Genomic DNA, 26,560 nt, shown 5'->3' on the forward strand with positions numbered 1-26,560 from the left:
GCTGCTCGGCCACTGCCTTGCTCCTTGCTAAATTGCTGCTGCTGACTTGGACATCAGGTCCACATTTTTTTAGGCTTGCTGCTCCCAATGAAGGACACCTTGGGCTGTTTTCTGCTCGGTTTTGCCTCTCTAGCTTTATCTTGGGCCTTTTCTCCTCCTTTAATCACCCTGGTATCACTACCTTTAGACGTTCAGTTTTTGGAAGTGGCTCTATGTGGTGTAGATAACCTCTTGGACCTTGCTTGTGTCTTGCCCTCCAGCTTTGCTTTCCATTCACAGCTCCCCCACCCCCAAGAGCATCCATGACATTTCTAAGGATTTTTCCCTTTCTTGGACTCGACAGCCTTCTGCATGGACTCACTTCTCTTAAGATCAAGTTTTTCCTTCCTAAAATTCAGTGCCCCTCCTGCACCGCACGTGTGCTGTGGTCTCCGTGCTGGAGAAGGCAGCAAGCAGAGAGCTTGGAGACATACCTCAGGCTGCAAAACTGGCTGGGCCAGCAAGTAAATCTGGAGTGTCAGTGGGTCTTCCTTATCTCCTCTTAAGTGACTTTTCCTGCAGATTGTGGTGGTCTCCTGTGGACAATTTTGAGGCTTGGCCCCCTTCCAGGGCATCCCTACACCACCAGCTCATGCCCTGGGGCAGCTCTGGCCCTCGGTTGAACTTGCCAGCTCCCGAACCCGGAGTGGTGCAGGCTCTGCGCCAGAGCCAAGCTTTTGGGGGTTTTGCGGGCTCCGCTCCCTGCTGCCTCTGGCTATGGGCTAGTCACCAGGTCCCAGTGCCCTGGCAAAGCCGCCAGCTCGTGCTGCTGCCACTCGCCGCTTCTGTTCCCAGTTGCTTGTCCCCTTGACGCTGCAGCTGGGATGTGCGACGGCAGTTTGTCTCGAGCTGCCTTTTTGAAGCTGGCGTTGAGGGGAGTGGGCAATACCTTTAATTGTGCTGTTCAACCACTACAAAGCTTGCAGCTAGAAGGGCCGGAGGAGGGACTGCCACTCACCGGCTGCATGGCCGTTGCCACAAACGGTGGCATGATACCTCCTGGGGTGCAGGGGGACGCTGCGCTGTCCTTTTTCCAGCACTTTTGTAGGAAAGGGAAAGAAAAAAATAAAATCACATCAACCCAAACCGATGCACGTTCTACCACAGCCTGAGCTTGCAGAGGGGGCTGAAATGCCTAAAGCCGCCCTGGCAGCTCTCAGCCCAGGAAGCACCAGCACCGGCCTGTGGCCCGTACCCAAGGTGCCTCCTATTGAAAAGCAAACCGGGAAGCACTGCGGTTCTCCAGCCTCCATTTAGTGCCCAAAATATATTTGCTCCCCTCTGAGCGCTTTGGTTTGGCACAGGATGGTGTGATGCGAGCACGCGGCTGGCAAGCCAAGTGGGGAGGCTGGCCTCGAGGGCGGTGGGGCTCGACCGGCTGCGCACCCCGCTTCTAGCAAGCCCCAGTGTGTCGGGACATGGCATGGGGCCGCGGTGGCATTTTGGGTTGCTCTGGCGGGGTACGGGCACCCTGCGGCAGAGGTTACCCCCGCCTCCGTGCACCCACACACCCGCACAGCCAGAGCTGTGTTTGGCACAGCCGGCTTTGGCTGCAGTCCTCCAGCTGTGCGTGTTAGTCCAGAAATGGGAATAGCGGCGTTTTCTTCTTTCTTCTGGGCTTCCACGTGGGTCAAGAGAGGGCTGCCTCCCCCCTTCCCCTTGCCTGCAGCGTGCGTCACCCCTGGGCGCCGGCATCCCCAGCCCCCTCGCCGCTCCCCGCTGGCGCCCGGCCCCGAAAGAAGAGCCGGGAGGCGGGAGGCCTGATGCAGGTTTTTTTCTGTACATAAGTGTTTTTGACACCACAGCCGGTTGCTTATAATAAAACAGAAATCAGAAAGAGCAGCCAGAATACACACCCAAAGGCAAAAAACCCCCTCGGTTTAAAAAAAGGAGCTGTCCGGCCCCGGGGAGGGGAGGCTGGCAGCGGGGATCCAAGGGGGAGGGAGACACCTGCCCTGGCTGGGAAGAAACACAACACAACGGAAAAAACAAATAAACCCCCACCCGGGGCTCCCGCTGCGGAGCAGGGGAAGAGCCAGGGATAAAACAAAACGAAAAAAAAGAACCCAAAAAACAGATTGTCCCGTCCTCAAGAGTCCTGTTAGCACCTGTACAATAAAACTGTACCATCTCGGCGGGGCGGAGCGGAGCGGCTCTGCCCCGCGCCCCGGCCGGGGGCGCCCCGTGCCCCCCGTCTCCGGCAGAGCTGCTCGGGGAACGGCAGGGCCGGGGGCAGCGGGGAAGGCGCCGGCGGAGGGGGCGCGAGGCGGCGAGGATGGAGCGGCGGCAGCGAGCCCCGGGAGGACGCGCGGCCGCGAGCGCGGGAGCTGCTCGGGGAGGGGGCGCAGGCTGCAGCTGAGGGGGCCGGGGAGCGGCAGCACGGAGGAAACGCAGGGAGGAGCCCGGCGAGGCCGGAGCGGAGCGGGGGGCCGGCGGCTGGCCTCGCTGGCGGGGGCGGGAGTGCCTGCAGCAGAAGCCAGCTCCGAAGCTAGGAGAGGCGGCCGTGCCCGGCCCCGGCGGAGGCGCGGGAGCCAGGGCCCCCCCGGCTCGGCAGCACGAGGGCCGAGCGCTCCGGCGGGGAGCGCTGGAGAGGAGCCGGAGGAAGCCCCCATCCCCTAGCCCGGAGCTCACATAATCACAGTGATACAGACTCAGCAAAAAAAACCCAAAAGGAAACATTACAAATTAAATACTAATTAAATAAATACTATGGAAGACGTTGGGAGGGGGAGGGCAGAGAGAGAGGCGCAGTTCCATGGGGTCAGGGAGGGACGGGCAGAGGCACCCGCTGCCCCTCGCTTCGCCGGAGCCGCTTGCTGCCCCACGAGCTCCAGCGAACGCGGCCCCGGCCGTGGGCTTCATCTCCTGCAGTAGCTGGACGGGACTGGCAGGGAGCTGCCACCACCGCTGCTCATCACAAAGGGACCCTGGGAAGTCCTTGGAGGCGAGTGTCACCTCTCCCCGGCTGGAGCTCGGGCACCACGAGGAAAGGCGGACTAGCTGGCCAAAGACTCGGGTCCCCGCTGCTGGCGCTGAGAGGGCTGCTTCCCGTTGGTCCTTATTATTGCCTCGCGACGCAGGGAACGGATCCGTCCCCGTCAGCTGCTCCAGGCCTCGTACTCCACCGCCGAGCCCAGCAGCTGCAGCAGCTCGGGCTCATAGTGCACCAGCTCCACTGTCTCTGCAGCGCCCGGCGCGAGCTCGGGGCTCTCCGGCACTTCGGCCTGGGCCAGCACCTGGCTGAGGGAGACCTGGCGCTGGAACTCGGCCTTGGGCAGCGTGGCGATCTCGAAGTGCGGGAAGCGGGCCTGGAATATGCGGGAGGACAGCTTCAGTCGCTTGAGAACGTCGGAGAAGAGGAACCAGTTGCAGGGCCTGTGAGGGAGGCAGGAGAGTCGCGCGTTAGGGGAGGAAGGGTCCACGGGCACGTTCCCCACCTGACCATCTCTTGGGTGAGCACACGGTGGCCTTGCCACAGTACCAACGGTGAGGTCCTTGCACCCTGCACTCAGCAGTCTGGACAGACCGTGCGTACAGAATAATGCTGGATTTAGGCTCCTAGACATGCCCAGTTTCGAATGCTCTTATCTCCTTAAAACACTCAAATCAGGACAGGGACATCAGCGTAAAAGTCACACGTTAAAAAAGCATTCTGGCAGCTTCCCCCCCTTGCCAGCAACGAGCCACGCTAGGGGCTCCGTTTCCCTCCCAGTCATTTCCCCTGGGCACTGTGTATGTCCTGCTGGATGGGCAGAAACTGGCAGGAAGGGAAATTTGCTAAACAGGAAGAAAAAGTGGCATTTTTCTTGCTTCCCCTGCCAAGTCGTCTTTCTCCTCCCTGCAGTTTAAGTGAACGCAATAGTCCAACAGTGAGCAGTAGAGAGGGCGAGACTGCTCACATACCTGTGTCCGATCCCAGCAAAAGGTCTATCTAAGCTACGATTCCAGTGCTGTGACCTGATTTAGTCTTTCCCACGACAGAGGGAGAAAGATCTATTCACACCCACCAATGCAAGTTGTTGCTAACCATTGCTGGGCAAAAACTGGGCCAAGAGCAACAGCAGAGAGAGAAGAGAGGGGAGGTTTCCCACCAGGCACGGCGTAGGGACACCATACAGCAACAGAACGCTTTTGGCTAGGCAGCAGGATTACATGGGGAAATCCCTGACTAAACCCTTCTGCTCCCTGAGGACCCATGAGTCTCTCAAGTGGCGTGGTGGTATTGGCCGTGCTGTCCCACAGCCAGAGCTCTTCAGGAAAATCACTAGCAGTTCCCTGGAGAACCACACGTTTCCAAACTCTGTCAGAGTTTCTGCAAGGGGCTGTCTGTAACTCAGTATCTCTAATCCTAATTTTAAGGAAAATAGCCATCTGAGGTACACAAGCTGCTCTTAGCCTTGAGGAGCTCAGATGACTGACACGCTGCCATCTCTAAACGGGATGCCAGGGCTGTGACCACCAGTGGTACAGAAGGGCATGCACCAAGCCGCTGACAAAAAAACCAAACATCTTCCGGAGAGTTTTGGCTTTACCTGCATTGCTTTTTGGTTTTGTTTTGAAACAAGCCTCTGTCCTTTCTTAAACCAGAAGGGTCTTTCCTTGCTCGTTTCCCTCATCTATACGCATCCCTCACCTACAGTCCCTCAGTCTGTCTCCCCTTTCCATCTCCTCTGGGGGACATGACCAAACTTCCTTAAAGTGCTGAATTAAGGAGACCAAATGAGGAACTGGAGGACTTCACAGGCTTTGTGCTGTGTGCTAGCCAGCAGTCAACGACGCCCAGGCTGGGATTTCTCTAAGCACATCTATGCTGCACTGTCACTGGAGGGCTGAACAGTCACATCCAATGGTTCATCTCAGCCTGACGTTCACTCCTGCCTTCCTTCAGATAAATCCCACTGTGAAGCCTGTGCTGACCGTAACATGAAGCCATGGGCTTTCCCTCCACTGTAGCATTAGTGTCCCCCAAATTCTCTCCGATCCAGCAAATGATACTTACGCCCGAGAGACTGACACTTGGAGGTTATAGCTGGGAAGCAGTGGCTTGTCTGAGAACTCAAACATGAAGTTGTCTGATTCTTGCTCATCTTCCTCCTGGTCTGAACTTCCTGGAGGGTTGAGCAGGAGATCACATCCAAAGCCATCCTTCCCCTCTGAAACAAGCAAGACAGATGTTGGCATTAATCACAGTTTCACTCCAGCCAGCACTCACTGGTCCCTGGGGAATGACCAATTACTACCACACTTCCATATGCACCTGCCCACAACATCACAGCAAATTCAAGAGCTAAATCCCAGGGGCTCCTCACACTTTCCTTCCAGCCCTTCATTTCAGAGAATGAGCGAGTGCTGGCTGCTCTGCATGCTAAGCTGCCTGGTAACTCCGCTCTCTGTCTCTGTTAGGTTGAAAGAGCAAATCATGTTATCTTCAGGTTTGCACTGATCCCACATGTGAGGCTATGTGCTACCTGCTTGCAAGATGAGACTGTTTTCTTGGCTCGAACACACTCTAACGCTCCAGGCTCTTCCTGAATGGCCTCAGTCCTTTGCCAGCACAGCCATCCTCAGCCTAGAAGCATCTGCACCAGTGGGGGAGGAGGTGGATGTAGGAGCCAAGCAGACAAAGCATCTCTAAGGACCATGGTTCCTATAAAGGAAGTCACTGTTCTCTGCTCTTTGAGGACTTCTCCACCCAGATCCCACTCTTGACAACTGTCAGCAGGTTACGTAGAGGTGCGTGCCAGGAGCTGTGTGTACGTAAGGACTGCAAGATAGGGCCACCAAATTGTGCAGCAGATCTAGAGGCTCATACAAGAGAACAAACGTAAGGATGACTTTAGAGAAGCAAACCCATACTTTCAGAGAAGCCTTTCTAAGAGGCATCTGAGGTCTAGCGGGATTTGCTTGCATAGAAGATGGAGGATAGCACATTCGATCCAGAAACAATTTGAACATAGTTAAGTTTACTATTCACCAGTTTGGAAAGCATCTGTTGAAAAATAGCTTGCTGTCAGGATTTTATTATCAAAAGGTATGAATAGCCTTGGGTTTTCAAAGTGTTTTTGTCCTGCTGAGATAATACAGCTCCAAAAACTTTCAGAAAATAGGTTTAGATTCTACAGAGAGAAATCAGAGCTTGTAAGCAAATAAACCAATCATGCAGAAGTTCAACACCATGCATAAAAGAAAAGGCTGCACAGAAAGTGTTCTTATGGTGTGCTGCATGAACAAGATCCAAGGGCCACACTGCTCTACGAATAAATGCAGCACCCAGTCAGAATGTTATTTTAATAGGGAAACAACAGCAGATGACAGAGGACATGGCTCAAACAGTCTCAGGAAACAACGAGGTCATTTCTAAGTCCTTCAAAAGAGAAAAGTCCCTAATAATAATAGTATTATTAATACTATTATTATATACTATAATGATAATAAATAGAAAAACAGGGTTTTTATACCTTCAAAACTTATTGTAGAATAGAACAAAAATAACTGATATGAATGTTGGCCTGATATCACTGCTAGACAAAGCTTAAGAGTGCTGTGACTGAAGAGTCACATTCCTTGGGTAACTCAGGAAAAAAGAATTAAATGAATTTAATGTGGCAAAATTTATGATCCTGAGATCTCTTTTCACTCGGTCCTGTCCACTAGTCTTACTAAAGGCTTCAGATGAGAACAGGAACATCCTGTACCATCGCAGAGCAACACGGCAACATCAGCCACAACAATGCTAGTTCCAGGTGTAGAACAAGACCTTGGAGTGGGACATTGTATCTGAAGCAACGGCAGTGTGAAGTGCACGACACTGATGAGTTTACCATACCCAGACCTCAGAGCTCCCACACCCTGGTTTCTCTCATTATCCTGCAGCCCCCAGAGATTTGCACACCTAAGGGAAACCATGGACAACATTCCTGCTTCAAAGAATAGAAACACACTGGGCCTGGGATTGCTCCTCCCACCCAGAGTGACATGCAGTGTTTTGTGCTTCAGCTGGCTGCTCTGATGGAAAGGGAAACTTTGAAGAACTGAATCACTAAAGAGAAGCATTTCCGCTGAGCTGGTTTGTTGCCTTTGACAGCTGGGAGCAGCTCAGTTACTCTGTGGTACAACCAAGTATTTCCCTGCCCTGGGGAAAGTCTGCTGTCAGTGACCAAAGGTGACTGCACGAGATAACTGAGCCAAAAGGGCCCAATTCAAAAAAAAAAAAAAAACAAAAAACCCAAAAAAACAACAACAACAACAAAAACAAACCCCCCCCCCCAAAAAACCGCAAGAAACACCACTACAAAGAAAACAGCCCCTTGTCACTAGCTTGGGCATCTTGTTCACATGCTGCCCTGCGGTATTGTCTGTCAAAACACCGGTGACAGAGGTCCAACCGTGCCACCTCACTATTGCTGTAAGCTGATCTAGATGTGGATGGAACAGGAGGTCCCTTTCTGTGCCTGTTGAACACAGACCCAGCAAGATAAAGGATTACTTTCCAGCTAGATTAGTTCCCTGCCACAACCCGTCATACAGCCTCACAATGACGCTGTCAAGGGCAACACTGGGAATGCTGCACACGGAGGGGTGAACGGAGCTCTGACAGCAGTGTGGAGCTAGATCAGCTTAGAGAGACGATGGCAGTGATCCCAAGCCAGAGACAGAAATATCCCACACCAAGCCACACCAAGCCCAGGGAGCTCCAGAACATTTTGGGTAGCTGGCATTCCTCCAGGGATCATCAACCTTGGGGCTGGGAGGGACCAGAGTCTTCCCAAGCAGCGTGGAGGTACCTGCTAAAGCCTGAGGCACCCGAGATGCAAGCACCAGCCCAACAAACACTGAAAGGATCTTTCTACCGGTGCGAGGATGAAAAGACGCTCCTAGGAATGTGCACAGGCAGATTCATGCTGGGTCTGTCTGGCTTTTTAACCAACTTCAGGCAGCACAGGACAGAAGGAAGACAAAGCCTGACAGACGGCACCAGCGAAATGACGGAGACCAGCCGAGGCACATTCACAGTGGCCAGGATTCAGTGTGAAGTCCCAGTGAAAGAAGTAGGACATACTTAATTTAACAGAAAAGGTAGTCTTTTTCCATCCTCAAACAAAATCCTCCAAAGAGCATAACTGAGGTCCCAGCAGAGGAAAATGAAGTGCTGTCACCAGCATTTCCATGTTTTCCTGTGGAGTCTTTCCCCGCATTAACCAAGCACTTAAGCAAGGTCCTTGTGAGCAGCGAACTTCTATCACTGATGGCATCTTAATAGCCCTCCACCTGCCAAAAATGGCAAGAGTTGGGGAGGGTTTGACTACTGAAAATCAATGGAAATTAATTGTCTTTTTGCCTACAAGGGTGGAGGACAGAAATGTGGAAAGATACAATGAAAGACAGGATTTTCAATACAATCTAAGGGAGCCACAAATTAAAAAAAAAAAAAAGAGAGAGAACTGAAACAAGCAGCTAATTTGAACTAAAAGCAATCAGGTTGCTTCGCTTTCCAAGATCCATTCTTTCATTTCAGGGGTCAGGGTATACAAAAGCAGAAAACAAGATGGCATGTTTCTGAACGACTCGCATGTGGCAGGCGGTCTCCTATGGAGTATGAGAATTGGCAGCCTACAATCCCATGCCAGGATCTTGAAGAGGAAAGGGAACTGATGAATGGGACATAAGCAGATACTCAGACTCAAGTACATAAGCACTCTGGGTTACCAGGAACTCAGCCATGCTGTAGCAACCAAAAAGAGCCAAACCTTCTTACCCACAAAAACAAACACAATTTTCCTTCTTTGCTTAACAGAGAAATCCAAGAGGGAGTCAGTGATAAATCAAAAGGGGTAATATCTTTGAGATATTACAGTCAAAGAAAAGCTATTTTTCTCTTATTAATGAGGATTCTTCGCAAAGGATTGTGATAGCTTCAAGAGCTAGAAATCTAGAAGAAGGAGGCTCCGAGATGCAAATGCCTATGGACAAAGAGTTTTCTTAGAAATACAGAATTTCATCTGTTCTGAAATGAAGAGACATCAGGGTCCTCCAAGGATATGTCCTCTATCAAGACCAGCTTTCCAAATGTATCCAACTTTTTTTCATTTCTAAAAAGAGATCTAAAACGACAGTAGGAAACAAATAAAATCAACTGCCTTTGAGCTTGCCAAGTGCGGAAATAATCCAAGTCTTTATGGAGGACTTGACAGTGATGATCTACTGTCTTAGAAGTGGTTGGGAGGGACTCTGCAGTCTGCCACTGGCCCATGGCTGGATCCAGAACATCTTCATTCATGGACCTTGGCAGAACTGGAATAATATAGAGAACAATTTATGGACCTTTTGCCTGCACTATTTTAAGAAAACTCCCAAGGTGGTAGCCATCTTCTTCAGAAAGTCTTTGACAGTATAAGGTACAAGTCATGCCTTCACTGGAAATGTCTGGCATTTTAAGAGCAGGAATTCCTCCAGACAAATACCCTTCTCTGAAGCAGAGGAGAGGGGTCTGTAACCCCAAGGCACAGCTGTCCCACTGGATGGGCAGCTCTGCGTACCTGGCAGTTCAGGACTGCTACTAAGGAGAACACCTCAGAGAAATACAGATTTCCTCTGCTTTCCTTGGTTTTATCTTGATGACTGGCTAACAAGGCAGTAACAAGAACTACGACAAGAATAACCTGCTACAGGATCGGGACCCAAAGACTCTCAGAAATCACCAGCAGCTCTTGGAGTCTAGTCTTGCAGTTGTCACCTTAGAGGGAACCATGGGTGCCACTTCCCAAAGAAAGACTCCCTCTCAGGAGCAGTGGGAACTCCTAGCACGTAACATAACGGCAGGATCTCTGTACCACATGAGCTGGGAGGGAAGCTGACAGACAACCTGGGCAAGCGACACATCATTATCTAGCAGACACATTTCTTTCTGCTCTGCAGGTATAAAGGAAATGGGATGGACTGAACTCACCTAGTACAGAGCTGCTGTAGAAGTCCCATGCTGTTCGAGGATCCCCATCCGTACGGCCCTGGAGATCCGAAAGGTAATCTAAGAAGAAAAAAACAAGAGGGGAAATGCATATCTAATGGTCAAAGCATCATCCTGGAATGCATATCTATTGCTCCTGGGAAAAGCAGCAGAGGTGAAGTGTTTTACCATATTTTGCAGCTAGACATTATGGCAAAAGCTGAACTACAACTTGCAAAAAGGGTGCCCTCACTCAGGAGGGGACAACATGGCCCTGGGGCTGAGAAGATGAAATAGAAGCTAAAGTGGAAAACAACTGACAATACTGAGTGGGTTGGAAAGGAGGGTCCTTAGAATTGTCTTGAGTTCAAAACTACATCTCTAACAAACCTGTGTGCAGTTAAGCCCGGAGGAGCACAGACAGGCAGACAGCTGGCAAACCAGACTTTTTCGAAACTGAAAAACTTCTCCCTTGTGTCTGTGTGGTAACCACCATCTAACTCTAGCTGTTTCTGTCCTCCTTGCTGTTCTGTTGGAGCCACAACACCAACAGCACAGAAAGCGGGCACGTGTTTCGCTCTCAGCTACAGCAACACAAAATGGTCCTTTGTAACAACGGCGGGCAAGCAGCATTTGAGCAGAAGAGTTTTAGAGTAGATGGCATCATTACTTGGCAGAAAAAATATATTCATTTAGGCTATGCTGTAGAACCAGGAACTGCAGGTGTTGAACACAGCATCTTCATCCTTCATCCACAGCCCTGCCTGTATAGTTATGTGATGGCAACATTGCCAGCATTCTTGCCTTATACATCAAAGACTGAAAAGTTACCTGTATCTCATCTGAAAAATGGCATACAATTCTACAATTAAAGGTTGTGCTGTAAAAACACACACATATGACATGGCAGAGCTGAAATTATTCACCCCCTGCTGCTCAAGCACTTCTCAACCCTTGGGCACCCAGATTTGGTCCCACGTGCTGTCACACAGGAAGCACTGCCACCCCCAGGCTTGCACCTACCGCAAAGGAAGCGCTTCATCACTTCACTGGTGGCAAGCTTCACAGCTGTCTGTCCAGAGTACGTGGCCAGAGTGGGATCAGCACCATAGGAGAGTAGAAGCCACATGGTTTCCAAGTTGTCATTTGCTACTGCATCGTGGACAGGCCTGCAAGGACAGAAGCATTAGCAGATAAAGAGGAGATCAGAAGAGTTCACAAAGCAAATGATCTATTTCTTGTTAAGACAAATCTAGCGATGAGTGGCGGTTCTTCCTGGAAAACTGCCCCTTGCTGTCCAGGGCTTCCCTGGTGTCCTCCCTCTTGCTGGCTTGCCTTGTGCCATCCTGCGCGCTGCAGTTCACGTTGGCGCCATGTTCCAGCAGAATGTGCAGGATATCAATCCAGCCCCGCGCGCAGGCTTCATGCAGAGCTGTGTAGCCAGCGTTGTCACGATGGTTCACGTCACTACTCTTTTTCTGCAGGCAATAGAGCACTACGTCCTGCAGGAACAAGATCAGCGCAGGCCTGGTTACATACAAACCAAAATGGGGCAGCACAGGCCACAGAGAAGCAAAATCCATCGAAACTCACTTTGTAGCCCAGGCGGGCCGCTCGCTGCAGAAGGGTCTCCCCAGCATTTTTGTTCACAATCAGCCGCCGAGCTTCGGGAGGAATGTGCTGGGCCACAGGTAACTCAGGGGAACTCCCTGGGCTGACCCGACGGGACTTACAAAGTGGCCACAAGTCCTGAGGCTTCTTCAGAGAGTGCATTTTGGGCTGATTCCAGCGTCCTTTCACCTGGAAAAGAATGGAATACAGCTCCTTGGCACATGCAGCCATGGTTTACCAACAGGAACCCCCATCTCATTTCTCCCCACAGCGTCCCCCTCATCAGTCCAAGCCATACCTTCCCCTCATCACAGATCCCTGCCAGGTGTTTGGTTTTGCATTTGCGTTTTCCTGATGGTTTCTCCAGCTCTTCTTGGATGGGAGAGCTGCCCGAGTGCTCCAGGTAAAAGCCATTTCGAAAGTCTGGGCGTCCTTGAGACTTTCGGGGAGATGGGGAAAGCCTACTTCTCAGTCGTAGCTCTGTGCCTTTGCCCTGCCCAGACTCCTTCTGCTTCCGGTACCTAAAATCTAAAGGAGAAATGGGAATGAGGAGCTCCTATTGGTGAAGAATCAAAGGGCAGCAACCCCAAACTCTGCCCACCACTCAAAACAAACTAATCCCTGCAAATCTTTGATGGCTACTAATCCAGAAACCCAGACCCACAGTAGAGACGCTGCAGTAAGCACAAGCAGAGTGAAGACACTAATTCTATCCATCAGGGATGGGCTCAGAATGAACACAAGATGCACAACGTCAGACAGCCATCCTGGCCTAAAAAGGCCAATGCTACTGAGATCTGGGACTTGCATGCAGCTGATTAAGACTTTTCTTTAGGTGTGACAGTCAGGTGGGTCAGGGTCTCCCTGGGCAGAGAACCCAGCAGGAAACAGCCCAGCTTGTCAGCATGCTTCCCAGTAGTTTGGTCACTGCATGCTGCCATATGGTCTATTCTCCTAATATCTGCAAAGCTAAGCAGGTCTCACAGGGGACACCCTTCAGAGAGAAAGAAAATTTGGGAGGTATCCCCTTTACACTGTGGAACAGTTGTTATTTTGCTGGCTACAAAATCGGGCCCTGCCTTGCCATCATGTCTTCCCCTTAAGTAGTATATTAAAGTTTTAATTTAATGTGCATGCAGGCAGGAAGCAGCACAATGCCTCAACGGAAATCCAAGCTTTTCTTCCTCGCATTATATGGAACCGCAAGGTTGCTCATTACAGAGCCCTAAACATCGTGCAAGGACACGCACTCTGGTTCACTCAGATAGCAACGTACCATAGCAAGGGCGTGACAGTAACTGGAAAACAAAGTATGGAATATGAAAACAGAGCCTCATGAACGTACAACTGCACTGACTTGTGTGATGCCTGTGCATCTCCCTCTTCGCTGTAGATCATCAGTGTTGGAATAAAATACAAAGGAAGGGCACCGTGCAGACAGCTTTTGGGAACCAGTCTCTCTCAAGATGGCTCTCCTCACAGCTTTGAGCACTTCCTTTGGGAACAGTCTTCTGCTTCATTTCTAGGCAAAGGGCTAGGAGATGCCCCAGTAGGTTAGTTCAAGGGATCAAGAGAGTAATCCCCAGGAAGAAAATGTTTGGGCCCATTAAGGACGCCGCACGGAAGATTGACCTTTCTCTCTCTGGTACCTAGGCAGGTTTTGTAGATCTCTAGGAGCAGCATCTTCAACTTCCATGTTGTGCTGATATTTTAGATTCTCCACATCAAGCACTGCAAGTAACTTCCATCCAGGCTTGTTATTGCTAGGAACCAGGGGCCATGGATCTCACACAGAAAAATGGGTTTGGCTGAGATATCAATGTAGAACCACATATAAAATCTTGAAGCATGCACATCTTAAGTAGCATGTACTATTTGGGTCTCCACATCTCAGGAAAGACGGAGCAGTGGTGAAGAAAGGCAACTAAAATGACTGAAGGGTGGAGAACCTGCCTTTTTAGAGAGGCTGGGACTCCTCAGTCTGGAGAGAAGGCTGAGGAGGATGCGATCGAGGCTTACAAAATCACAGAGGAATAGATCAGTTGAATGCAGAAATCTTACTCACCCAATCCTGCAATACAAGATGTAGAGGCACTCTATGAAATGATAAAAGAAAAGACTTTGTACAGCACGGAGCAAACTTCAGGGATTTACTGCCACCGGAGGTGTTGGAGGCGGATGATATCAGCAGAACCAGAAAGAGTTTAGACAAATTTATGGGCAACAAACCCATAAAAGAATCATAAAAGGACTGGGCAGGGACATCCTCTCTGAGGTCCCTAATTCAGCTGCTCTGGATGCTGGGGAACACCAGGGAGCTAGAGCCCAGGAAGTGGCTGTGCTTGCCCTGTGTAGCCTCTCTGCTTGCCCTGGTTCAGAGAAAACAGCAGGCTAGACAGGCCCTAGCCTGACACCATCCAGCATACTGGATCTACTTAAGCAAGAAACAGGCGAAGTTTCCCTAAGAGAATAGGTCTGCCTTGCTCTGAACAAAGTAGAGCTCATTATGAGATGTTATCTGGGTTGGTAGTTCTAACTTCCCACTGCACAGAACACAATATTTCTTTTTTTTTTTTTTAATTTACGCACACGTATTAGACTGTATTTAAGAAAAGTTTTAGCAATGATACTCAACTGTCAAGAAGGCAGCACGTGGCAGTCTCCAGCCTGCTTTCTCTTTTGGAAGCAGTCACTGGACAGAGGTTTCTGTTGGGCTGTCTATAGCACTGTTCTTGTCCCTTTTACAGAGTTGTGACACTTGAACAACTAAGCCCAGGGCAGCGTACAAGCAGGTGAGATACTGCTCCCTTTTTGCATGTTCCCTGATATCCGATTCCTTCTGCCAAGGCGCAGGAGGTCTGTCTGTTTTAGACCAAGACTTTTAAATCAGCCCATCAACATAGTATTTAATACACCTCATTTGGCAGAAAGCACGTCTGTGTGAGAGAACATGCTCTCATCGGTGGAACAGCTGCCTGTGGGGAGGAAACAGATATGAAATGGCGTGAGCCTATGAAGAGTGGGGAATGGGATGAGGAAGAACCAAGTCTCTCGCTGGTGCATGAAGAGAAAGTGGTGAAAAAACGAAAAATGTGTGCCTCCCCTTTAGCTGACGTGACCACCACTATCAGCAGTAAAATGCCAAAAAATGCGTTCATAGATGAGCAGCCAGCCCAGCTGATCAAAGCAGTCTGCCCAAAAATCAAGGGAGTGTTGGTCAGAGAGAGGAGACACTTCCAATGCATCAAAACATTACCTTCACCATCAAAGGGATATAGCCTCCTTTATCCAAGTGCCTTGAAGCCAAGGTCCTGACTGTTTTCTGGCTACACTTGGATAATGAGGTGGTATCAGTAACCAAATGCTAAAAGTGGTATGCTTATTTTAACACCCCGCCCTGCCCCCAGCGGGGATCCGGCCACAACAAACCAGGCATTTGTCAGTGGATCACTGCAGCTCGTATCTAAAGATGATGCAGAGTCTTTAGCTAGTACTGAATGCAGTTGTCTGCTTTCTCCAAAGACGTGGGCTGGCCTCATGTCCCTATTGAGCCTTCCAGCCACCTTACAATGTCAGCGTAAAGCCTGCGTCCTAATCTCGAAAGCCAGGAAAGCCTCTGGGCCATGAGCGGAATTTCAGAATCCAAAATACCGTAGCTCACACATCTGAGGACGAAGTAACCAAATGGTCTCTGAGGGAAGCTGGCTATGGAACCATTTCTGAGAGAGGACAGACACCTTAAGGTGTGTGGTAAAGCTCCTGGAAAAAAAAATCTCTCCAAATGTTGCTGAACTTGTACCTTCTTTCCAGGCTCTGTTTTGAAGAGGCTTCGGTGGAAGCCAGTCTAAGAGAGCTCACAGAAAGCAACGCAAAGATGCCAAGAAGCCCATTAGAAACTTTGCTACTGATTTCACACAGAGGTAGCCAGACACTAAATCAGTGTAAAACTATCATAGAGCAGACACCTAGCTTTGGAGAGCATACAGTAGGAGGAAAGTGGCTTAAAAGTGCACATATCTGAGACTGCAGAGATGAGACTAAGAGAATTAAACACCCAACGGCTTTCCACCCCCTCTGGACAGCCCACAGCAGGTTTTTAGCAGTACTGAGGGCTAGGACACAAAAGAAACCCTGTGACTAACCTGAAACAACAGAGTTTAGCAGGCAATGTGCTAACTAAGCATCCCAGTCAACAGTTTTACCTTTACAGAAAGCACACTCATTGAAAATCACAGCTGGTCAGCTGCTTGATTCAGAGCACGCAGGGAAAGAGATCTTCAGAAGCACAGCACCATCGCTTTCTAACCTAACCTCGCCAAGACTGCCCTTGCCAGGCCACCTTTACTGCCTACTGCGTAGCACCTCAGTAGTGTTTCAGCTTCTCCTGGGGACTGTCAGTGTGAGCACTGATGCAGTGCGGCAGAAGGCAACAGGTCCCCAGTCATTGCATCACTTCCCAGAGAAAGGCCCAAGCGCCGGAAGAGCTGGCAGCCCCCAGAGAAGCACTTCTCCCACGGTGGCACTGTGGCAGGGGCATGCTCTTCTGCAACGCTGACAGAAAGTTACCTAAGGGACAGCTCAGGCAGAGCTACACATCATCTGGACTACCAGGCAGATGTCAACACGTACATTTGGACACGTATGTTTTGCTGGATGAATACCACCCTTGCTTCCAACAACCTCGAAACGCCCCTGGACGGACAGAGATAGCTGGCTGACAGTTAGATACCTCAAAACATCCAGAAAAAGCGAGTGCAGAGACCACTAAACCTCAGGGAAACATAGATCACAGATTTAGTTTTGATCACGTCGTCAGGGCAGTTATTGAAGAAAAAGCGCAAGAGCGGAGGTGAGCAGGAAACACGACACAGGCAGGTGGCACAGCTTTCTCCTCTTAGCAAAGCTGCAAATACGAACCACGGCGCCACTTGCGACACACTGACTTTGCTAATCTTCTCCCTCATGCTCTGCGGTGCAAGCTTGCAAGTTAACTTAATCAAGCAAAACAAAGCATAAAGGTGGCCAGCTGAACTGCAGTGGCTCCACCTCTCTGTATTTTAGCCAGGAACGCTGAACACCTCCCAGGGGTCCATACTTGTCCACAAAAAATTTGCTGTGCTACCTTCTCCAATTCTCATTTTCCCACGTCCTCTACCTTAATCCAAGGGTAGTATCAGTACCTATTAGCCACACGAGATGCTGTTCCCTACCCTGAAATGTACTGTAAATATTCTTTAAAGAGCTGACCAGCTGAAGTGGTCCATGCAAGCCCGGTGCCCTAGTTGTAATGACAAAACTCCATCATTTTATATATATATACACATACACACATATATATATATATATGTATATAATTTATATATATATACACATATATATATACACATACATACATTTATTTATTTATTTATTTATTTATACACATATGTATATGTGTATAAAATGGCCTAAGGCCCAGGAGCCTGGTGCCAGAACCCCCATCCCAGACTGTACCTGCTTTGGATTTTCGCCTTCTGTGGGGGTAGCCCACTTGCTCCTCCTCTCGCTCAGTCAAATATTCCCCCGTCTGGTATTTCCGACTTTTCTGCCGTCTCCTTTTCTTCCTTTTGATGTGGCTGTCATCTTCCTCCTCCTCATTGGGCTCCCACAGCTGCCTGGGTGCTTCCACTCTCCAGGGCAGTTCCCGGGCCCTCCGCAAGTGACAGCTGCTCCTCTCTGACAGAGACCTGTCCCTGGCCCTGCGACTATGATAGCGTGATGTCCTGTGGGATTTTCGCAGCTTGCGACATTTCAAGGACGTCTCTTCCTCCTCTTCCTCCTCGTCCTCCTCCTCCTCGTCCTCTTCTTCTTCCTGATCCTCTTCCAATGGTAAAATCTCCTGACCAGTCACATCACACTCTCCCGTCAAGCTAGCAGAAGAGCCAGCAACGCTTCCTGAAAGAAAGTGGAATTTCTCACTGGCAAAAAGAGCCAAGGGTATCGGCAAGAAAAAGCCCTGTGGGGCAGGACAGAAGACCACGTACAAGGCCACGTAAACAGAGAAATCCTCCCACTCCACCCAGGACACGTTTGATCTGAGAGGGCAGTGAAGTACCCTGCGCTCGCTGAGCAGCAATGTCTCCGTGCCCAGGACCCCTGGCAACGACTCACCTGACTGACTACGCGTCCGGCTGCTCAGCACCACTGGAATGAAATCCCGGAAATTGTTCTTGGGCTTCTTCTCAAGGTAACCTGTGGAGATAACAGAGCCTTGAGAAACAATGCCACCGAAAAGTCAGAGGGAAATCTGTGCAAGCAAGACTGCTAGCAGGCCTGGAAAGGGCAGGCCGGCATCACATTTCAGCTCCATCTAGAATCCCAATCCGCTGTGGGAAGCAACCAACTCCAGAGCTATGCAGCTTGAGGAGAACTGCAGTTTGGCTCCACGGCAGAAGAGCACCGGTGCTAAAGGAAATGCTGCAGCTGGACAGAGCGGGAACATATTGCCACCTTAAATTCATATCAGTACCTTCCTCGTGGCTGTCCCCACGGTGTGCTGGCGATGGGAACTCTGTCTTTGCCGGCCTCCTGCGCTTACGCTTCAGTCTGAGGCTGTTGTGATCTTTCACTGATCCCAGGCCAGCTCGGCTTTCTCGCTGGCTAATTTCATGCAGATCATCGTGGTGTTTTCGCCACTGCGAATGGAGGATACAGGTTGAAGTTTAAACTGCCAATGAACTATGCTGGAGGAGCTAAGGAGAAGGGATGCCAAAATGCTGTCCCACACCAACAATGCTGTTGCCCTTCAGCATTTTTGACACCCACGTACAACACAGAGCCCAGGAATCTGTAAATATCCAGATCCACTTTTGCCCTCGAAAGCCTGCAGACCCAGGTATTTCAGATATTAATCCACTGTCAGGTAATGCCAAAGAGCACGGATAGAAAGCCAATATAAGCCCCAGCTCTGTGCAGTGAGCTGCTCTCCCCAGCAAGAGCTCCTTCCTCACTCCTAACCCTACTTGCTAACCTTTTTGTGAACCCAGTAGTCCCAGCTACAGCCATACCTGGCAGCTACCCCCCTCCTTGGCATTGGAGACCCTTCCTCGTGGCCTCTCACCCACCTTCCGGCCATGCATGTTCCGGCTCCCTGATTTGCTTGCGAGCTCCTCACTGTCCTGGGCTTTGCATTTCAGTCTCTTGTGAGCCTGCTTGATATCCCCATCATGCTGCCGCTTGGTCTTGCAGCGTGCGCTGCCCTCTTGTTTGATTTGGCCCGCTGCCTTGAGCTTGACCTCAGTAAAGGCCTGGGCAGCAGCCCCAGCACGCAGGCAGGCCGCAGAAGCAAATGACATGTCACACTCCACTCGCTCCTTCTTGATCCTGCATAGATCCACCTGACGCATGCACTGGGGCGGCTCTGCAGCTGGCTGCTCCTGGGAGCCTTCGCAGCCCCCCTCCTTGCGCTGACTCTCTGTGGGTGCAGCGGGCACCTCCGAAATTGTTCGCAGGCTCTGCTGCCCTACCGTGGGCAGATCGTGCGACAAATAGGCTGCTAACACCTGGTTTTTAGGCTTTGCATCCAGCTGTTTGAGGCTACAGCTCCCCTGGGGAGCCTCAGTCTGTACGTTGCTCTCCTTACTGGAGTCAGCCTCTGGTTCATCACACTCTTGACTCTTCTGAGGGTTTTCTGGCTTCCCCTTTCCCCCCTTCACATCCAAAGGGCTGGCCTGAAGAGACGGACCTGCATTCAGCGGGCCTGGATTGGCAGGCTCCTCATAGAGCTTGGGCAAGGCCCGGCAGTTCTTGCTCTTGGAGGCAGCTTCCCGTTCCAGAGATGGGAGCCTGGGCACTCCCTCCGGCGTGCTTTGCGTTGCCGTGCCAGACTCTGCCGGCTGCACGCTGGGGAACGTCGGGAGCTCCCCTGCGCCAGAGGGCTTGCAGGTACTGCTCTGGTTTGGGGGCAGCTGCCCCACTGTGGAGATGCCGATCGAAAGCAGAGGCGTTTGATGATAAGGAGACCAGCCGAGAGGCAGAAGCTGAGGATTGGAAGGTTTTCCATTTACCGGGCAACGGGGGTAAACACTTCCCTGGCCAGGATTCCAGGTAGAGATGTCCTTCGATTGACACAAAGGAGCTCCTGAAGCAACTCTGCCATGAAGAAGTCTCTTAGCAGGATCCTGCTGTCCCTCTGCACCGACCTGGCTGGCTTTCTTCCCACAAGGAATCCCGGTGTTTCGAGGCTCTCCCTGATCGACAATGGAAATAGGCTCCTGCTTGGGAAGGTGGCGAGGGTCCCTGCTGAAGCTCACGCTGGCGTCCTTGCTGAGCAGCAGCGAGGCAGGGACCGGGTTGGCCACCCCGACGTAGGTGCCTGGAATGGTGCTGATGAGCGTGGTATTCTTCACCCAGGAGCCCTGCTCCCCGTTACGCAGGAACTCAGGGAAGATGACGAAGGGCGGGGTGGCGCCCAGGCACGAGGTGACACTGCTGCCTGTGCTCTGGGCCGCGCGCTGGGACTTGGACAGGACTGTGGTGAGCAGTGCTTTGCCGCTGGTGTGCACGGGTGTGAGGATGGGCATAGGAGGTGTCTTGCGTTGACTAGGCGGGGGCAGTTTCTGGCGATTGGACTTAGAGGAGAGATCGAGAGGCATCTCGCTGCACTCTGGAGAGGAGACCATCTCACGCTCTAGCTGCGGAGGGGACTTCAGAGGAGAAAGTGAAGTAGTAGCGCCCTGCACGTGCGGCTCGGGAGCCCCTGGGGCTCTGGCATGCGTACCAGTGCCCGACGAAGGGGCACTGCTTCCACCTGGTGCTGCCAGTGGAGGCTGGCTGGACGAGAGGGAAGGGCCAGCTGTGGATGGGGGAGCACCATCGGCAGCAGTTTGGGCACCACTTCCGCTTGAAGGTGAAGAGCAGCTGAGCTGATTCACCTCCACAGACACCACTTTGGCATCTGAAGTCAAAGGTCTGGTCACAGAGAAGGTGTAGGGGTAGGAGCGCAGCTCTGGAGAAGCAATAATTCCTGGCAGGCAACGCTCGTGTAAATAGGAAGGCAGGACAGGGAGGGTGAGCGTGGAGGAGACCCCCAAGGTACTTGGAAGTGTAGCCACACTGAGCGGCTGCCCACAGCTGGGTGGAGGGATGTACACTAGTGGCTGGCTTGGGCTCAAAACTGTCCCAGGCTGAAAGGTCAGGGGCATTTTTTGCATAGCAGGGGCCTGAGATGTGGGAAAGCACACTCTATTCAAAGTGAAAGTAGCTGGGGTGGAGGCTGAGGTGTTGCAGTTGGAAGCAACCACGGATAACGTCCCCTCTGCCAGCACTCCCAGGCCTTGTGCTCCAGTGCTCGGGGTGCTTTTCTCCTTCGCAGCAGGCTCGCTCTCTGGAGCTGCGGAGCAGGCTGGAGGAACATCGGCCTGCTTGTCACTGTGAGGATCTGCAGGTGTCCAGGCAGCATCAGCACCAGTGCTCTCCTGCTCAGCAGCTCTGGGGATTGCTGGCTCTTGCCCTCTGCCATCCCCCTGGCTTGCCAGAGGGCCCAGGACATCATCTTCCTTCACAGTCTTTCCCATACACTCCGGGCTTGGGTTGGGATCAGGCAGCTGCTCTTCCAATTTGGGACCAAGCTTTTCTTCCACCTTGCCATCTGCATCCAGCCCCTGGGCATTGCTGCCACCACCGCTGACTGCTGTGAGCTCCACCTGCAACAAGAAGGGAGATGATGTTCCTTAGAGCCGTGCAAGTGGCCCCTAGCGAAGCAGGCAACACTTTCCCCTCCCCAGTCCCCCACAGGACATTGAGAAGGCCACGTATGGGGAGCAGCAAACAGCTTTTGCCACAACAGAGCGTTGCTTCTCCCATGCTGCAGCCAGGCACATCGCTCTGGAAGACAGAGCCCAGAGGACCCAGTTAGGGACAGATGCTCTTGCTTGGCCTGTTCCACCACAGAAATGACTTCTTGGACCCAGACATGCACACAAGGAGCTCACCTTGGAAAGGCTGCTGCTGACGCAAAACTCTTGAGACCCCAAGTGCTGGGAGCTGCTCGTTTTAGACTCCTCATCAGAAAGTGGGGCTCTCCTAGATGACAAACAAGACACAGCATTATAAAGTCCTGAGGTATCCTCCCAGCACCCTGTCCCCATTTGGCACAGCAGAGCAGCTCAAAGTCTGCAGGCAGCCAGGTCCTCAGCAGCACAGCTACCCCACCAACACAACCTGCCTCCCTGACCTGTCAGGAGCCATGCCTGGCCCAGTCAACAGCACTGCCCGCTTACCTGACATGTCCTCCACATGCAGCTGTACCTGCCTGACAATACTTTTTCTCCACAGCCTAGCAGCTCTGTGCAGTGTCCTTACTCAGGACCATTTCGACTCCTCAAGCCCCACAACGGTCCAGGCCCGCCCAGCCTTCTCACAGCCCCCTGCCTTGCAGCCCGGCCTCTACACACCTGCTCCCATGCCTTCCATTTTCCACGCAGCTTTTGCACAGATTTCCAGTCCCATTCTCCCCACCCAGCCCCATCCTGCTCACCTCTCCTTCCACACACACATCCTCATCGTTGTTCCTCTGTCCTCCAGCCACATTCACTCCAAGGTCCTAACTTCCCACCCCAGGCACACATACCCTGCAATACATGCAGCGTTTCTCCTGACGATTCCTGCCCCCCACACAAGTGCAACTACCTGGTAACTGCAATTCAGCCCCTCAACGCCATTCTGCAAGCCAAAGCCGTTAAGATGCGCTGTTGATGTTCCTTTCATCTCTATGACCAACACTCCTGATTCATCACTCCCACGTGCCAGTCCAGAAGCTACAACTGCAGGACCACTCCATGCCTTTCACCCCCCAGGAGCCTCCTCTCCTCATCTCCTCCTTCCCAGTCCCTACTGTCAGTCGAGGTCCTCCAAAGAGGCCCTTCCCCAGGCACCGGGCTGTGTAGGTAGCCTCCGAGGCCTGCCGCTACAAGCGCTGTGCACATTCAGCTCTCCAGTCCCCGCTGGAGATCTCTCTCCAGCATCGAAAGTGTTCAGGCCCAAGGTGTTCAGCGAATGACTGAAGCAGCCAGTCACCCTCGGTATGCAATGTCCTGCTGGCCTGCACGTTTAACCTCTTCTCTTTGGAAGACAATTCCTGAGCGGAAAGCATGAGTTCAGAGAAGGACTGTGAACTCCAGGGAAATGGGAAACACTGAAGAGATCACTGTGCTCATGATCTGCAGCATGACTGGACAAGAGACAGCGCTCGTGTGTTCAGTGTCCTACCCCCGCGACACACCTGGCCTAGCAATGTTTGCCCGATGACACTTCTCCAATCTTTAAGGGTCGTTATAGAGAAGCTGCTGGTGCTGGGATAAAACAGCTCAGTTTTAATTTCTGCTGATGACATTTTCTTCTGGTTTGGCGTGTCCCCCTCTCCCTCCTTCCCACACTCTCAAAACCAAGCAGCAGATGCAAGCTCTCTTCTCATCGCGGGGCTTCCCTGCGGCGCTCAGCTCCGGGACTGCGCTCTCCCGGCCACCTCAAGCGGCCCATAGCGGGATACCGGCAAGCACTCCGGCTGCAGGAAGGCCACAGCGACTCCTACGCCTCACCAAATGCCCTCGGGATTACAACGCTGTGGCAGACTCTGGCCGCATCTGTTCCCCATCTCACACAACAGCTCAGCTGCGCAGTCAGCGCTGACCCCCTCAAACCGCAGCAAAAGCCCGACGCCTCGAAAGGCCTCCTCTTCCCTCCCCAGCCCACGGCCTCCATGCTGCTCCCCCCACAGACACGGCGTGCCGTGGATTTCTCTAACCTCAGCTTCCCAAGTTAGCCAGGCCGCACAAGGCTTAAGAGGATTGTTATTAATAAGGGGGGGGGGGGGGGCAGACTGCTGCAGCAGGCGGCAGCGCAGCCCAGATGCCGGCTGAGATGCGGGGGCGAGGGCCGGCCGGGCGCAGGGACGCTAACGCCCCGAGCGGCGCTCGGGCCTGGGGACCGGCGAGGCGGCCGCCCGGGGCAGGGCGGCGGGGCTGCGCGAGGCCCCGCGGGGCAGGAGGCGCCGGGCCGGGCCGCAGCAGGCCTCCGCCGGGCCGGGCGGGCGGAGAACGGCCTCGCCCGCGCCGAGCCCCGAGCGCCGCCCCGCGCGGCGGCCGGGCCGGGCCGGGCCGGGCCGGGCCCGCAGGCGGCTCCACCCCGCGGGCGGCCGGGCGGCGCAGCGGCGGGGCGCCAGGGGGCGCGCGAGCGCAGGCGCCGGCCCGCGGCCCCGCGGAGCTGGCCAGCGGGGCGGGCCGTGCTGCGCCGCGCCGGGCCCCGCAGCGGGCCGCGCCGCGCCGGGGAGGCGCCGCTGCCCGAGCCGGGCCGCGCCGCGCCGGGCAGGGAGGGAGCTGCGCTCCGACAGCCCAAGCCCTGCCGCGGCACCGGGCGGGCACCGGGCAGGGCGCAGGGCTGCCCACGACCCCAAACTACGGCCCGATCACCCCGAGGCGACCCCTTCTCTCCCCGTTCCCTCCTGTCCTGACCTTAAGGCCGAGGAAGAGCGTTTGGTTACAGTCGGCCTGGCTCAAAGCTTGTATTTGGAATGTGCAGCGTTTCATTAGCTCGCCTCGGTTTGCCTGAGCTCGGCTGGCCTGTACGCCGGCAGCTCCGCGCGGTTCAGGAGAGGCACAGGGCAACGCCATCCGCCAGCCCTTATCTGAGGGCCGCACAGCAGGCCGAGCAGCTGCTGAGGGGTGCAGATGATCTCCGTCCCCACTTCCGCCCCGAACAGGAGTCTGAACTCTGCCCTATCCCATGGCTGCTCTGCTCGGCTCTCGGAGGATTTGCTGCCAGGCTCCGGAGCAGGGGAAGACGGGCACAGACCGCCTTTGGGCCCAGCAAGCCTTTTTGGCTCTGACAAGCGTTCTAAGCGCACACGACCTCAGGGAAGCCACAAACCGATCAGTTTGGCGACCACCACCCCAAAGCTGCAATAATAAAAAGGCACTGCAACGCCACGGGACAGACCAGGAACTGGTCTCGATCAATTCTGCCTCCCAGCCACTAATCCTCCCTAATCTCCTAGTTGGTGGCATGTCACAACTCTCCCATCTAATCGTTTGGTCTGTACTAACCCTCCTGGGTCACCGGATGCTTTTCTTAACAGCTTGGCTCGTAGTGGGTCAAGCCTTTTCCTTCCCCAGTTCTCGCCCTGGCAGTTAAGGGCACAGGTTTGACGAAGCCGACAGCACGTGCAAATGACACAAAACGGCCTCGCGACACGGCGGCGCCGTAGATCTGATGTGGCTACGTGCAGCTGCTGGCTCCTCCGCAGAGAGCGGAGCCCTCCAGCGCAGCCTGCCCGCAGGCCCTCCTCACCGGAGCACAGGCCACAGGCGCCATCGTACCAGCAGCACTGTCCAACCGCGTATCCACCTCCCCCGGCAGCTCCGTCCCCTTCCCCAGCCTCTGCAGACCCTGACTCGCGTTCTCCACTGGCGCCTGCCTTGCCCCACCAGGCCGCCCACGCACCTCACCTCTCCTCGTTGAGGCCGCACATGCGAATGCGCTCGGCGCTGGTCCAGTTGTGCACCCCGCTGTAGAGAGGTGCCGTAGAGATCATGACAGCTGCTTGTCACCGACCAGGACCCGCTGGGGCTCGAGAGGCCGCTCTGCCTGCAAAACCAAAGCAGCGGATCGGTGAGGCTTTCCGGGATGCTCGCACTCAACCGTGCCGCGCAGAGAATGGTCCCCAGCTTTATCACCGGGCACGCCGGGTCCAACGCCGGGGATGCTACAAGCGTGTCTGGAAAAGGGCCAGGAGAAACAAGCAGTGCCTTGGGACAGAACCCACAGCCCACTCACGTTCAGCAACTTTTTTTTTTTGCCCCAAAACCTCAGGTGATCCCAAGAGTTGCACACGGGCGCTTTTGCATCCAGGCACGTCCTTTGAGAGGTCCCCCCGCCTCCCCTCGCGCTGGTGAGGGACCTCCAGCGCGGGGGAGAGAGGCGCAACCCGGAGCTCGAAGCGAAACGCCGGCAGCCCCAAGGTTTCGTGTTACATCGATCAACCAGCGCGCGCCTGCTTCGACGGGGGGAAAAGCTCGAAACAGCGAAGCAACTGGGGAACCCCGGGTGGGAGCGAAGGTTTGCCGGGCAGCGCCATCGGACACGCCACCGAGCGACTATCGCCTCGCTCCGCCGGGAAGGTGCTGCCGTTCGGAGGAGCGAGGGGTGGAAAACGTACGGAAAATGCAGAGCTCCGCGAGCATCCAAGACACACTGCTGGCTGGGTGGAGCTTTCGGGGAGAGCGTTGCAGCCAATCCTGTAGCGCTGATCGCCCGAGCATTAAGGCAGCTTTGCTGCTCGAGTCACATCAGGGAAAAAGCAAGGCAGAGAGGAGCTCCGGCACTACCAAGCAGCCCAGCGCAGCCCGAGCGGGACCGGCTGCCAAACGCAGAGATACCCTCAAAGAGGTTCCTGGCACAGAGAAAACCGAAAGCCGTGACGGGAAAGCGGGCAAAGATAGGCACGGCAACGCTCCCAGCGCAGCAGGTGAGAGTGGGAAGCAGCTAAAAGCGATGCGTTTCAAAATCCTAGTCGGTTGCCTTTTTCATGACAAACTCATGGGGACACAAGCTCCGAGCAGGACGGGAGGCAGCTCGTGCCAGCGGCTTACACTGAAACTAGCTGCAAACCGACCTGGAGACGAGCGGCGTAAGGAAATCGGGCTACAGGACTGAACGTGGCCTCGGAACACAGCTGCTGTCAGATAGCCTCGCCCCTTAGAAACGCAGGCACAATTTTAAGCTGAACCACGTCTGCAGGGAGCCTCCAGACAGAAAAGAAGGGCTGGGAACATAGGAGAAATTGGAGAAAGGCAGCGTGCTTGCAAAAAATAAAATAAAAAAAAAAGAGGAGCAGAGACATCTGCAAATAAAAACGCACAAGGGAGCAAACTGTGGAAATCAGAAGTCAGGCGACGAGGGAAAAATCCGCTAAAAGACATGCTGTGAGGTGGC

At 53.3% G+C, this 26,560-nt stretch overlaps 1 protein-coding gene across 5 annotated transcripts in view; it reads right to left on the bottom strand.

Moving 5' to 3' along the window:
• Positions 1-1,797: 1,797 nt before the first annotated feature.
• BCORL1 (BCL6 corepressor like 1) overlaps positions 1,798-26,560 on the bottom strand; it is a 30,763-nt gene continuing 6,000 nt past the window's right edge. For 3 of the 5 annotated variants that reach the window (XM_064517979.1, XM_064517981.1, XM_064517980.1), the window contains exons 2-14: positions 25,075-25,213; positions 21,565-21,655; positions 18,697-21,276; positions 18,102-18,267; positions 17,744-17,824; positions 17,087-17,527; positions 11,892-12,121; positions 11,576-11,782; positions 11,318-11,484; positions 11,006-11,151; positions 9,986-10,063; positions 5,039-5,192; positions 1,798-3,414 (exon numbers count right to left, since the gene is read on the bottom strand). In XM_064517979.1, the coding sequence (XP_064374049.1) occupies positions 3,138-3,414; positions 5,039-5,192; positions 9,986-10,063; positions 11,006-11,151; positions 11,318-11,484; positions 11,576-11,782; positions 11,892-12,121; positions 17,087-17,527; positions 17,744-17,824; positions 18,102-18,267; positions 18,697-21,276; positions 21,565-21,655; positions 25,075-25,160 (4,704 nt within the window). In that variant the 5' untranslated portion in view covers positions 25,161-25,213 and the 3' untranslated portion in view covers positions 1,798-3,137. Of the gene's footprint in view, positions 3,415-5,038; positions 5,193-9,985; positions 10,064-11,005; positions 11,152-11,317; positions 11,485-11,575; positions 11,783-11,891; positions 12,122-17,086; positions 17,528-17,743; positions 17,825-18,101; positions 18,268-18,696; positions 21,277-21,564; positions 21,656-25,069; positions 25,214-26,560 lie in introns of all 5 variants that reach the window. The other 2 variants (XM_064517978.1, XM_064517977.1) reach the window with 1 other exon arrangement.

Source organism: Dromaius novaehollandiae, chromosome 11 (genome assembly GCF_036370855.1).
Source record: "Dromaius novaehollandiae isolate bDroNov1 chromosome 11, bDroNov1.hap1, whole genome shotgun sequence".
Taxonomy (NCBI): domain Eukaryota; kingdom Metazoa; phylum Chordata; class Aves; order Casuariiformes; family Dromaiidae; genus Dromaius; species Dromaius novaehollandiae.